Source organism: Stegostoma tigrinum, chromosome 26 (genome assembly GCF_030684315.1).
Source record: "Stegostoma tigrinum isolate sSteTig4 chromosome 26, sSteTig4.hap1, whole genome shotgun sequence".
In the NCBI taxonomy this organism is placed as follows: Eukaryota; Metazoa; Chordata; class Chondrichthyes; order Orectolobiformes; family Stegostomatidae; genus Stegostoma; species Stegostoma tigrinum.
In genome coordinates, this window is record NC_081379.1 from 29298771 (window position 1) to 29312861 (window position 14091).

Sequence of the window (14091 nt, forward strand, 5' to 3'; positions counted from 1 at the left end):
AGTTGCTGCTTATCCTCCAAAATGAGCTGGAATGTTAGCTGAACCATTTTAAAGAACAGCAAGTAAAGAGAAGAAGCTTTTTTTTAAAAACAGAAATGTCTGCATTATGAAAATAGGCTTATAATCAACGAGTTAAAGGAAAAGCTACATTTCTCCAGCAGATGGCATTGTTGTGTGTGTAGAGCTTGTTTTTCAATTATTGGACATGCCATGTATACAGTCTACTTAAAATGTTGATAGTGACATAGAATTACTGGGAATGTCTTGGAAACTTTGTAGATCAATGGAGCAACATCTACATTCTAACTAACTTGGCATGGGTAGTGAAGAATGAGTGGGGTGCTAAGAAACTCTGAACTAATTACAAAAAATAAAGTAGCAGCGGTAAAGTTAGAAAGAAGGAAGTATTTTGAAAATTTATCCGAGAATCTAATTTATGGAGTTCATTGAGCTATGATATAGTAAAGAAAAGTCAGCATATATTTGAGTGAAGGTACAAAAATGTTACATTGTGCTTATTTCTCTCATGCCACCCAGTTAGTTGCCCCATCAGCACAATATTATTGTTTATATTTTTGAAAATAAGCATTGGATGAGGAAAATGGTTCATTTTCGTGCACTAACTGTGCATTAGCAATTCTTAATATGTACTTTTAAAGTTTCCCATTAGTATCTGGAAATTTTATTTGTAATTTTTTTTAACAGAAGAGAACAAAGTAGAACATGGTAACAGACCTGCACCCGATATTAATGAATGGTTGTCAAAAAGAGCAAAAAGGAAAGAAAGCCATTCAAACATGAGGTAATTTATATTTATTACAAGTGAAATTCAGTTATTGTGTCAGTGTTGTTTTATGGTTATACCATATGGTTGAATGGCTTGAAAAGCATGTTTACAGATCAGCCATAATTTGGAGCTCACCAGGTAGGTGATTGCCAATATGCAAGTAATTTTACGTTTACAAAGGGGCAAAAACACTAGCCAGCTGCTGCTGTTTAGTTCTAACCTGGTGTTCAGGATTTACAGCAACTGCTTATGAACAAATTCCTGTCGGCACCAATTAGCTTCTGATTAATTTTTGCTAGTAATTGGATTTTAAAGCCTTGAAAGGCATTCCGGCAAATTACTTCGCAGCCTCTGTGGAGAGTAAGACATTGAATGTCAAATTTTCCTACCCTGTCCCCGTGAAAGAGTGTTCTCCAAATTATCTTTAAACAACTCCACAAGTTATACACATTTTTATTTTACGACATTCTTGTAAGATTCATTTTTGTTCACACTTCTTTAGAATGCATGGGGCGTTTGTGTTTACAATAAGTAAATGATCTGCTCGTCAGAATACTTTTCTACAAGTTCAATCGTAATACATAAACACAGAAAAGTAAAAGAATAACAAGTATTATCACTTATACATTGGAAAGTTATGGAAACAGAGCTTCCTTTAAAAGCTATTTACAGTTTGTACCTGTAACAATTTTGGTTATGAAATTGACGTGTTTAGTAACAAAAACCTGTAGCCCTGAAAAATGAGAGGTTTTTTTTCTCTATTTCATCCTTAACCAAATATATTTATAGGCCAGATAGAATATATGCTCTTTTTATAAACTCAGTCCTGTCCTTTTCACAGCCATGATGACCACATGCAGTGTGTGAATTGTCTCGGTGAAGGGCATTCCTAAGATGCATGTCAGTATTTTTGTGGAACCATGCTGCAAATGAGTGAGGCTTTTTCTTTTTATCCAAGAAGAATGTAATGCTTCTAGTTTCACAGAACCCATCTATCACAATTGATATTGACTTTTGTATGTTGGGGGGAATAAAACTTCAAATTCCCTGGGTATCTTGCTTGCTTAGCTTTATGTGTATGTCTTTAATATGATAAAAATAACCTTCATTTGAAGTATTTTTATTTGTAAATGTACAAATTGAAATGTCACATGGTGTGTGCCCCTTTGGTTTGCATTATTTAAGAATGCATTTTTAATTTCATATTGAACTTCACACATTAAATTTTCTTGAAGTGCACTCTCTTCAGTTGTCAGTTAAGGCAACAAACTGGCATTAACATATGAATGAAACGGAATGGCCATTGAACCTTTTCTACTGGGTGAGGGAGGAATATTAGCTAGGAAGTTGAAGAAATCCTTAATTCCTGAATAACAATGGCATTTATGAAAACCAGCTAATCGGACTTCAGTTTTCTTCCATGTCAAATGCCAGATTTCTGATGGCCCAGTAGCATGGCAACCAATTAGTCGGAACTCGAATGCTAGCACAGAACTCAAATCTAATACGTTTTGATGTTTTCTAATCACCCTATTCAGAAATGTCATTGTGTCTCTGGAGCAGGTGGAATTAGATAGGGACACTACCACTGCAAGTCATGTTTCAGCAACACAAAGTTCTGGTTAGATCTCACTGGAAGAACTATGAACAGTTCTACACACCATATCTCAAGACAGACGGAATTAGATAGGGACACTACCACTGCACCACAAGATCCCTTCTAATATCTTTGAACCCAAATGGCAAGAACAGCATCAGCTGACCCAAACCTGGCTTATGTTTGACTTGTAATTGACACGTTATAATTTATAGGAACATTTACTGGATTAACTGAGGAAAATCACTTTTCAGTATGTTTTGGAACATGAGAAGGGGAATAAATCATTCAGCTCCTTGATCCAGTTTTGCCATTCGATGAGGTTATAGTCGATCTGTGACTTAACTGTACATACTTGTTTTTACCCATTTTCCTTTAGCTTTTGGTTAACAATGTAGTTTAATCTCTGATTTTTAAATTTAAATTGATTTTAGTATCAATTGCTGTTTGTGGAAGAGACCCAACCTTGACTCACCGTAATGTCGTTATTGCTTTTGCAGTAAAGTAATGGCAGCTTCTGTGTGGAATATGTTGTCCACCCTTGTGGAAATGTGTTTGCTATTATCATTCAAAAGTCTGACTCCAATTTTCAGACCATGACGTCAAGTCTTAGACTCCCCAACTGGCAGAAACAATTTCTCTATACCTACCGTATTTTACCCCTTTTAATACCTTAAAAAAATGATAAAATCTCTCCTTAGTCTTGGTTCCAGGGAATAGAACCCTATTTTGTACAATTTCTCCTCAAATTATGGGTGCAATCCAAGTACACTGCTGGTGAACCTATGCTGTGTGCTCTCTAATGCCAGTACGTCTGTCTTGAGATATGGTGTGTAGAACTGTTCATAGTTCTTCCGGTGAGATCTAACCAGAACTTTGTGTTGCTGAAATATGACTTGTATCACCTTGTATTCCCTTCTAGATCTAAAATAGCATTTGTTTGCCTTTTTGAATCTTCTCTATACTTATTCTTTACCTTCTTAATGTTTGTGCACATGGGCCTCCACGTTTTCTATCTTTTCACCATGTAGAAAGTGTCATGTTCTATCTGTTTAAGTTTAAAGTGGATGACCGGATATTTGTCTATATTGATACCACCACTGCACCACAAGATCCCTTCTAATATCTTTAAACCCAAATGGCAAGAATAGCATCAGCTGACCCAAACCTGATTTATGTTTGACTTGTAATTGACACATTATAATTTTGCCCACTCACTTATGGCATCCATGCCTTGCTATGCATCCATCTGTGCTCCTTATATTAACTAATATTGTGTCATCAGCAAATTTGGATATGTTTTTCCATCTTGACACTTAATCAGTTAATAAATACAGTGAATAGTTGGAAGCCTTGTATGTTACGGTCTCATTCATTCTCCACCTTACCAACTCCTTGTTTGTCACCCCACCCCTTGAATTGTGCTCACTTTGTTATTGAGCTCCCCTTTACCTTGTTTTTTTTAATGTTCTCCACTCTGCCTCACCTGCTGTTGCCAGTAAGGATTGTACTCCATGTTCTTAGTTGGCACCAAACTCCATCCACCAAATCAACCAATTGGTCTGAGCAATGTGTAAAGACAACATCTGCATGTTATCATATGTGCAGTGCTTATATTTGGTAAATTCAAGAATCATGATACGGTTACATGTAGATTTACTCTTGCCTCCAATTGTGCTGTGATTCACAAGGCAGTTCTTCCTGCATTGTTGTCTGACTCTGCCTTTTATTGCTGCATCATTTCTCCCTCCTCATTGTTTATCGCTCTGTCTTTACTTGTTACTCTCTGCAACCAAAAAAGAAATTGGATTTTGTGCCAACTCTGCTTTAATATCTTGCAAATTCCCCTGAATTCTGTTTAGGACATAAGCAACATATATGACTGTTACTTTTCCTTCCAAGTAAAACCAGAGATTTGTTTGTGTTACATTTATTTGCAGCTTTCAGTTTCCCTGAGGCCAAACTGCCACATGCTACCTCCAGCCAAGACCAAAGAGAAGCATACAGCTACCGAGCTTCTCCCTTTGTTATTTTCTGGTCTGGCCCATAGGAATGACCTGGTTTGATTTGTCAAATTTTGAGTTATGAAGTTTTACTTTATTTTCTCCAGTTGCTTTCGCTTGTTACTTTTAAGTGACAGCTAAATTCAAACATCTTGATGCGTTGGGAAATACAGACACAAATCTATTTCAGCATTCAGTTTCAAAGTAAATTAATTTACCACCATGCATTATGCTTAAGTTTAAGCATGGTTAGGTCTTAGTTGTAAAAAAAGAAATTGCATGGCATGTCAGCTGTATTAAAGACAAGTATACTTAATATACAATCATTAGAATTTTAATTGAAAATATCAAACCTAAGCAGCTAGATATTATCATTAGTTTTATGCTGATATAAGAATTATTTCTGGAGGAGGCTTGGGGGTGCTGATCATGTCGCCTTGTGGTGTTTTTCTTACTACACTGGTGAAGTGTCTGGGAGTGGGGTTTGGCTCAGTGCATTTCGGATTTTAAAATGTGGACACTTACTGAATGCTTCACCAAAGCAAATGATGCACCATGGTCATTTCACAGCACTCAATAGTATGTGAATATTTTTAGAACTTTTTTATTGAATATTTTTAGTCTTTACCTGGGAAGTTGCACGTCTATATGTTAGAGAGATAACACGATGCTGCTTGGCCTGCTGTGTTCATCCAGCCTCACATTTTATTACCATCGTATTCTAGTTGTGTGTCACCCTGTATTAATGCTTGTTAGTGTATTGCTTTGATAGGAAGGGAAGTTTTTAAACTGGCAGCCTATGGATGGTCTTGACATAAACATTTGGATGAACTGTGTTTTAAAACCAGTAGATATTCATTTTGTCTCTTGAAAAAGTGATGCCACTGTTTTGATGAACCCAGCGGAAGTTACATAGTTGATAGCTTAATTGCTTTTAATATATAAATAACAAAAGACCAGCAAACACCTGGAAGAGAAATTAACGAGTGTTTAAATCAGTTTGCAGCTGACATATCTTGTCACCAGTACAAGGAAGTGTTAAAGACTAAATAAGAGAAAATTTAACCACCACCCCTTAACGTTCAAGTTTTACCATAACTGAATTCCTCCACTACCAACATCCTGGGGGTAACCATTGACCAGAAACTCAACTGGACTCTGCACACAAACACAGTGGCTACAAGAGTAGATCAGAAGCTCTGAATACTATGGGGAGTAACTCGAATGACTCCCCGCTTGCCTGGATGGGTGCAGCTCTAATAACATTGAAGAGGTTGGTCACCATTCAGAACAGAGCTACTAAAGTTCATCAAACATCCTTAAACAGCACCTTTCAAACCCACCAACACTTTCATTTTGAAGGACAAGGGCAGTAGATACATGGGAACACCACCACCTGCAAGTTCTTCACCAAGCCACTTGCCATCCTGCCTTGGAAATATATCAATTTTCCTAGTGTTGCTACGTCAAAATCCTGGAATCCTTCCCTAAGGGCAATGTGTGGATCAACCTTAGGCACGTGGACTGCAACCACTCAAGAAGACAGTTGACTTTTTGAAATAACCATGTGAGTAGCCTTCATGGTACTCCCTGTACATAACCATTTCCAAGGAGTTTTGAATTTTTCCTATGTACTAGTGAATTTTATTGCTGTGAGCCGTGCAGTACTTGCACTACTGGCAACTTGAAATAAGGTGAACTAGAATACTGACAGGACTGAGAAAGGCTTGAAGAGCAGGATATATCATTAGTTTAGATGGATATTTTGAAAGAAAAGGGAAAGTTGGAAGCCATTTATCATCCGATATTGATCATCACACTGTTAACTATTGAATTAATCAAAAAATAACATCAGCTTGTTGCCAAAATATTGAAATAATCACAAGGAGCTTTAATCTCAATACAGATTTGCGCAAATTAATCAACAAAAGTAGTTTAGAGGACAAACTTATGGAATGGTTTCAAGAAGTATCCTGCAACTATACATCATGAAACTAATTAGGAAAGAGGCAATTTTAGATTTTGTTTTCTGTAGTGAGACAAGATTAATTAATAGTCTTGTAGTAAAGAATCTCTGGGGCAGAGTGAAGATCATATGATAGAATTGTACGTTTGTTTGAGAGTGACACGTTTAAGCCTGAAATTAGAACATTAAATGTAAATAATGCCAATGATAAAGGCAACTGCTATAGTAAAATGAAGAATTGGATTAAAAGGTATGACAGATGAACAATGGCAAGTATTTAAAGAAATAATTTCTATGTACATTCTATTAAGTGAAATGTCTGTGAAAAGTGATCCATTGTTACTGACTAAAGAAATGAAGGATCTTAAATTTGAGGTTCTTCAAGTTGCCAAGATGATTGTGAGAAATTAAGAACCAAAATATTGCTAAAACACAGAATATAAAATGAGACTAACATAGCAAGGAATTAAAAATAGATTATGAAAGCTTCTACAAGTATGCAAGGAGAAAGGGAGAGGATCCGCTGCAAATATAGGGTTCCAGAAAATTTTTAGAATACACAAAAAATTCAAATGTTGGTAACCAGGTGCCTGAGAGTGAGAATTTCTAATGTGTTTACGAGACTGGGAATTTCCCATTTTCAGATTAAGTCCACAAGCGGAAGGGTTTCCAGAAGGAAACACATGACCATCTGAGGTAAGAAAGGTCACTGCATCTCCTTGCAGTTAGGTAGCTGATTAGCTGCTGGCTATCTTTCTGCTGGAATTGGTGTCCCAGAACAAGCGGAGGTAAGCAGCCTCAGAACTTGGAAGCACCAGTGCAGAGGATGTAGCTGTTTGTGGATCCTCTGGGCTCCCAGGATGAAAGATAGTTTAGCTTGTACAGGTTGGTGATTGAGAAAAGGTGCTTGGAAGTTGTGTCTCTTGGCATACGTCCCCTGGCACATGTCTATTTTAAACATGGTCTTGCAAATTTCTTCCTCTGCCACCTTTAACAAAAACAGACAGCTGGCCTGTACTGGTTTACCAGTTGAGTAGGCAATTCTTTGTCTTGCTTGGAGTCAAAATTGCATAGGCAGGATGAGGCCCTCAATTTGTTGTTAATTAATAATAGATTAGGATATGTTTTTTGACAAGCCACTGTCCCACGCCCCCCCAACAGCTAAATAAGCCACCTGGGGCAGTAACCTTAAAGGCTTCTCTTTGGTTCCTGCTAAAAGTTAGTTGGTTGGATGGATAAGCATTCTAAGTTTAATCACCATTAGCTATCCTCTACTGTTTCCCACTCTGCCCAACATGAAATATTCTAAGGACACTTTTGAAGGGATGGGAGGGTTCCCCAGGTGTCCTGGTGAACAGTATCATCAAAACTGGATTATGTAGTCGATATAGTGCTGCTATTTGTGGGACTTGTTTTGACAAATTACTTAGGCTTTTCTTACATATAACAGCATTGACTATTACTGTCAAAAACTCTGGCACACATGCCTGAGGTGAACTGGAACTAGGGAAGAGGTGAATATGATGTGAGGAATAATTGGCTCTGCCATGGGGCTAGAATTCTCTCTTTTTCATATTGAAATAAAATCCCATTAGAAGAGTATATGCCTGGACTCTGTCTAACCAACATTTAACCCATGGTGCTTAATATTTGACTGCACTTCAAAAATACTTGATTTGGTTGGTAAATGCTTTGGGTCAGCAGAGATTGTCAGTGTTCCATAACTAAATTGAATACTCCTACTTGGGAAACATGAAATTATATTATTCTGTTTCTACACCAGTTGATTAATTCATTTACCTCAGCCCTGGGATCAAAATTGGGACATGCCTGATCTCCGAGCTTAAAAGCGTACAATGATCCAATTTCTGCTTAGCTTTTGAGAGAACTTGCACTCTTCAAAAATAAATTATGATCTGTTTCCTTAAATGTCTAAAGAGGGTCACTGGACTTGAAGCATTAACTCTGTTTTCTGTCAAACCTGCTTACTTCCTCCAGCTGTTTTTGTTTTTGTTTTTTTTTGTGTGTGAATTTTAATGTTCTATTCAAGTTTCAGTGTTAGAAAATTTTAAATTGGAGACATAATGTTTGACTAAAAATAAGCCATCCAGCAACCTGTTCCATTGTATTTAGTGTTAATTTTATGTTGTGATAGAATATGAATGATGTTCGTTCTTCAGTTTTTTTTATTTCATGGTATGTATGTAATTGAATTTTATTCCTTTTATGTTTTCTACAGTGGTTCTGAAATGGAAAAAGAGGTTGATGATGAACCTGTTGTTTACTGGCTACCTCCAGGATATCAAGCAGTTCATGAGTTACCTCCATCTCTACATCCTCCACCTCCTGGAGGTTGGAAGACTGCAGTAAATGTTGAATGGGGTTAACATATGAGACTTTTTCTATGGGGAAATAAAAGAGAAAGTTGTACTTAGACTGGAATTCAATTAACTGGGGAGCCACTTTGTCGAATGATGCACTTTTGAAAATTATGAAAGCTTCTCAAGTAGGACTGTTTCCACATGAAAGCTATGCATGGAGCACAGCACCCAATCAACCTGGTGTCTTTGCAACCATTGCTGTGCAATTTGACTAATTGTTGTGAATTTGCAGTATTTGTCAACCATCTTAACAAATGTAAAACATTAAGGGCAGCAGTAATTTAGTGTAATATTGATGGAAATTGTTTCAAACTAAGCAGACCCCTTTTCTAACAAAATGCTGGTGCTTTTATTATTGAACAAGTCTGGCTGATGTTTGAATTAGTAAGCCGTGCCCTTTGCAAACACTGTAGTTAATAGATGTGATCAAGATCTTTAGGTGTATAAACATCACAGTTCTTGACATTCTTCATGCTTGTATAGCATCTCAAGCATAAGCTTAAATCCACAGATAAGGAATTCAGTGATTTTATAAATTGTTACAAATTTTAGAGAAATATAGCTATCATAAGAATGTCGAATATAAATGTACTTCCAGATTTGCTTTCTTCCTCATAGTAAATGTGAAACCTTTGGTGATATATATGGTAATGAGAGAAATGAAGTATGTTTGTGTGTTTTTTTGTTCTAACAAACATCTTATTTTTGACTAGAATGTTTTGTGACATCAAGCTCATGTTCATAACTGTCACTTAAAAAGTGCTGATTTTTTTCACTTTCTTGTGAAGGAGATTTACTCATTGGAGTTGGATGTTATACATGCTTTTAAAACAACATGGCAAATGACGTATATGCTTTCTAGTCCAGGAAGTACACTGCTGTATGTCATGGACGGCTCTCTGATGAAGGGTCTAGGCCCGAAATGTCAGCTTTTGTCCTCCTGAGAAGCTGCTTGGCCTGCTGTGTTCATCCAGCTTCACACTTGGTTATCTTGGATTCTCCAGCATCTGCAGTTCCCATTATCTCTGATCACACTTTCTGTATCAGTTTGCTTTATAGTGCCTTAGGCTCATTTTCATTCTTTGACTATTTTTTCCCAGTCTTGCCTTCTCAAAGTTGCAGGTAAGTAAATGGTGGATAGTATGGTGTACATAATGTTTTGTACAAAGATTTGAATAGCAGAGCTTTACTATAATCTGCAGACCACAGCGGCATCACCCAGTCCCTTAAGCACTCTTCAGCAATGTGATTCACGGAGGTGTAACCAGAACAAAAATACATGCTGTTTCTTTAACAGATTTCTAGTTTCAACATTTCGTTACAGCAGCTTTACATTTCAAAGCTTGATTTAGAGCTGATGATTTTTGCACTTGGCAGCCTTTATAGATCCTCTTTTGAACTCTTTAACTGTGTATATTATAAAACAGTTGTGGCAATTTTCAAATTTTATCATGTATACCAGATTTAACTTGACTGAATTAATAGCATGCTTGTCTCTGGGTAAGAAGGTTTTAAGTTTAAACTCATTGAGTCATCATTTCAGCCAGGTATTGAGGTAGTACTGCACTGTCAAAAGTATCATCTTTTGGGATGAAACATACTGAGCCCTGGTCTGCCATTAGAACGTAAAAGATCTCATTCCACGTTGGAAGAACAAGTTAGTTAATCCTGGTGACCAGACTATGTTTATTCTGCAGTCTATATCACATTGCTGTTTGTGGAAGTTGGAAAATTGTTTCGAACATCTTGAGGTCATAATAGCTGAGCTTTAAATGCAATTCTTCTATTTCTTAGTACCAAGTCTGCAAACTGTGGTGCGATGTCAGAAGAGCATTATTTGATGTTACTTGTCATTTTTGTATGTGTACCCTTTGTAATTATTGTTCAGATGAAAGCAAAATGCTGTGGATGTTCATTGTTTTCACTCCACTCACTTCTTACCTGCTAAGTGTTTCCAATATTTTCTGACCATACTGTTCAGATCTTTTATTCACCCCTTCTGCTGCTCAATACTGTTGCATCTAGTATGGGACAACATCTCAATATTTTGTAGAGGAATATGTTCAAGCACTGGTGAAACTTGTCTGTTATTTGTCACTTGTCACAGTTGATCCCTTGAATGTACTTATTATTTAATGATATCTGTCTTGTTCGTTGGTGGATACAATTACTTTGCAGCAAAACAGTACAAAACAGTGATCAGTGTGTGTGGGGAATCAGTTCAAACAGAACTGACAGCATTTCTACTACTGGAAAGTGTTCTATACTGTATGAAACATAAAGAAAAGCTAAGATTGTTCAGTTTGAATGCACTGTAACTATGCTGTGAATTCCATGTTAAAAAGGAACACCAAAACTTTAATTTGGGTAATTACATTTAAGCAATTGTTTCAGATTTGCTCAAATGTACTTTCTGTTGGGAATGTACTTTCAACTAGCATTTTGTAGTGTTAGAAATTATATTGAAGGATACAATATCCAAGGTCGCATGAAGTATTTTTCAATGAAAGGTATCACTCAGATCACATAAATTTGCTGGAGTGGTCTTAACAGGGTGAAAGTTTCTAGGACAAACATAACAATTTATCTGATATGTTGCCGGGGGTGGGATGGTGGTTCAGTGGTTAGCATTGCTACCTCTCAGCATCAGGGACCCAGGTTTGCTCCAGCCTTAGGTAGCTGTCCGTGTGGAGTTTGCACATTCTCCTGATGTCTGCAAGGGATTTCCACTGGGTGCTCCAGTTCCCTCCCACAGTCCAAAGATGTGCAAGTTGGGTGGATTGGCCGTACTAAATTACCCACAGTGTCCAGGAATATGTAGGTTAGGTACATTAGCTGTGGGAAATGCAGGGTTACAGGGATAGCATAGGGGGATGGGTCTGGGTGGGATGCACTTTGGAGGGTTGGTGTGGACTTGTTGGTTAGAATGGCCTATTTCCACAGTGGGGCTTCTATTAAAAAAAATTCTATCATCAACCAGTGTCATTAACAATCAATACAAACATCTTTGCTGTTGGCTGTCTATTCAACAGTGATGAAAGTCTTTTCCACCTCCCTGTAATTATGAGAAATTCTATAAACACTTACCTTTGTCTTACTGCAGTTGCAGAGGACATTGCTAGCTATTTTGACACACAAACAGGAAAGAGATCTTCGCTTGAAGTGGTATGCTTGATTAACAGGTGTATCTGATAACTTCAGAAAAAGAGGATGTAAGTGTTTGTTAAAGAAATTTCTTAATGTATGTCATCTGATAGCTGATCCTGTAGAATTAAATCTGATTGACGATATTATAGTATTATTTGACCATAAGTAAATTTTGGGAGTTTCCAAATAGGTCTACAAAGATCTTTGTAATTACAAAGGTAAATGTATTAAGAATTAGCACTCAACGCAACAACCTCTTCTTTCTACAGAAACTGTATATCTGCCCCTTCAATTTTTAACCATTTCTTTAAACAGTCCAGAATTTTTTTCCTTTTTTTTAAACCTTAACAGAAGTCTGTTCCTTTATTAGTCTTCGTAGGAGGAAACATTTCAAAACATCATTCCTGAAATTTCCTTTTTCTAGTTTGTATCCAATTTCTATATCCTGGTTTGTGGTTTAACTTGAAATGGTCGCTTGATTAATCTTTTAATCCACCTTATATCATAAATACCTCTAACTTATCTCCTTTTGAAGGCTGAACAGTCCATTGTCCTTTTCCCGAAGCCTCAAATTTGCATCATAATTTATTTCAGATAGCTTGAAAATTTATGTTAACACTTCTGGAGGCCTTCAGTCATCTGCTGTCTGACATATACTATTTTATCACGACCTAAGTCATTCTTAAACACCTTTAAACAAACAGACAAACCCACAAGCTGCCAGTTTAGAATACAAACTTTTGAGTTGATCACCATTCCCTCATTAGGCATTCAAATAATAACACTCAGGTAATGGTTCTGATTCGCTTTCTGATGGGCTGGCTAGGAAAGTTCTCCCCATTAATAATCATTTATTGCAGTTCAGTTAAAGTTGGGCTAATCATGTCAGATTCACTCTTAACTTACACCTTTTCTTTAATTTAGGTTTTCAATAATTGTATCTGTAACTAAATTTCCAAGGCACCTTCCTGTTTCATAGACTCCTCTTTTTACTGTCTGATAAATGGGCTTGAGATCTAGTCAAGAAAAAAATCCAGACTCTTCTGTGAGATTTCAGTTGCTTCTAGGAATTTGTTGAACTACTTCAACTATAACTTCTCCAATTAATAAATCAATCTTTAATCCAACTTTGCACAATGAGACTGGTTTGTAACCTCCATTTACACCACTAATTAGGATTTATTCCTTTGTTAACCCCCTTGCTCTAATGACTGTCATTATCTTTATTGGTTTATCTTGTTTATTTGATACATAGGAAATACTTCCCATTTTCAGTTAAAATATTCAGAACCTCCAAAAGATTGATTCTGTGCTGACATTTGAAAAAATAATTTTCATTTTCATTTTCTCTTGCGCATTCTAAAGAAATGTTCATTTTGCACTATTGCTGTAGTTTTACCACCTATTTCCTTTCCCAATGTCCCTTTTCTGAAGATTCTTTGGACATTCTTATTGCTGCAGTCAGTCTTTCACTTAACTCGCTGTAATTAGCTTTGGTACATCCAGTCTTATTAGGGGGAAAATGTGTTATTTTCTTGAGCACATTTTTGTTCTTTTATTACATTGTTATCCTTCTGTTTGTACCCTAAAACCAGTGCCGCCTCCACATTTATTCCCCCAATTTCAGTTGAATTCTCATTACTGTCTCCCCATCTATAATTGTCAATATGAAATATCATGGTTACCTGTCAGATCTGCTGCTTCTCTGATCTTTGATACTTGATGCTCACCTAAATATGTTCTTTGGTTTGCAGGAATGCTATTTTTGAATTCTTCCATAATCATAATTATGCTTACATTCTCAATTTTTATTCAGATTTAGTCTTTGAAGATAGATGAAACTAAACACAGTTGATCGCACAACATTTCTTTTACCTTTGCAAATTCTGCAAATGTCTGATTTCATTTTTTTTGTAGGTTTACATTTTAATTGACAAGCTTTAGCCATAAGCTCCTAACACATTAAGTCTTACCTCTTTAACAGTTTCATAAACTTACATATTGTCCTTCTGACAATTTGCTTGCAGTCGTAGTCATTGTCAAAATAGCAAGAAAACCCAAGCATCTTTTGACCACATTATCTAGCCTTTTCAAATGAGGTAAAATATCTTTTGACTCTAACCAAAGTAAACTTAGGCACTAAGCATAGATTCTTCATTAAATCAAATCCTTTATTGGCATCAGTATTAACCTCTTCTTTCCTTCTAAGC

The 14091-nt window shown here is 36.5% G+C and overlaps 1 protein-coding gene across 2 annotated transcripts in view; it reads left to right on the forward strand.

The window, feature by feature from the left end:
* The window catches only part of zmat5 (zinc finger, matrin-type 5), a 23970-nt gene extending 13097 nt beyond the window's left edge, over positions 1 to 10873 (forward strand). Inside the window, exons 4-5 of one of the 2 annotated variants that reach the window (XM_059655076.1) lie at positions 706 to 802; positions 1629 to 1746. In XM_059655076.1, the coding sequence (XP_059511059.1) occupies positions 706 to 802; positions 1629 to 1680 (149 nt within the window). In that variant the 3' untranslated portion in view covers positions 1681 to 1746. Of the gene's footprint in view, positions 1 to 705; positions 803 to 1628; positions 1747 to 8592 lie in introns of those variants that run through there. The other variant, XM_048556109.2, reaches the window with a different exon arrangement.
* Positions 10874 to 14091: the final 3218 nt, after the last annotated feature.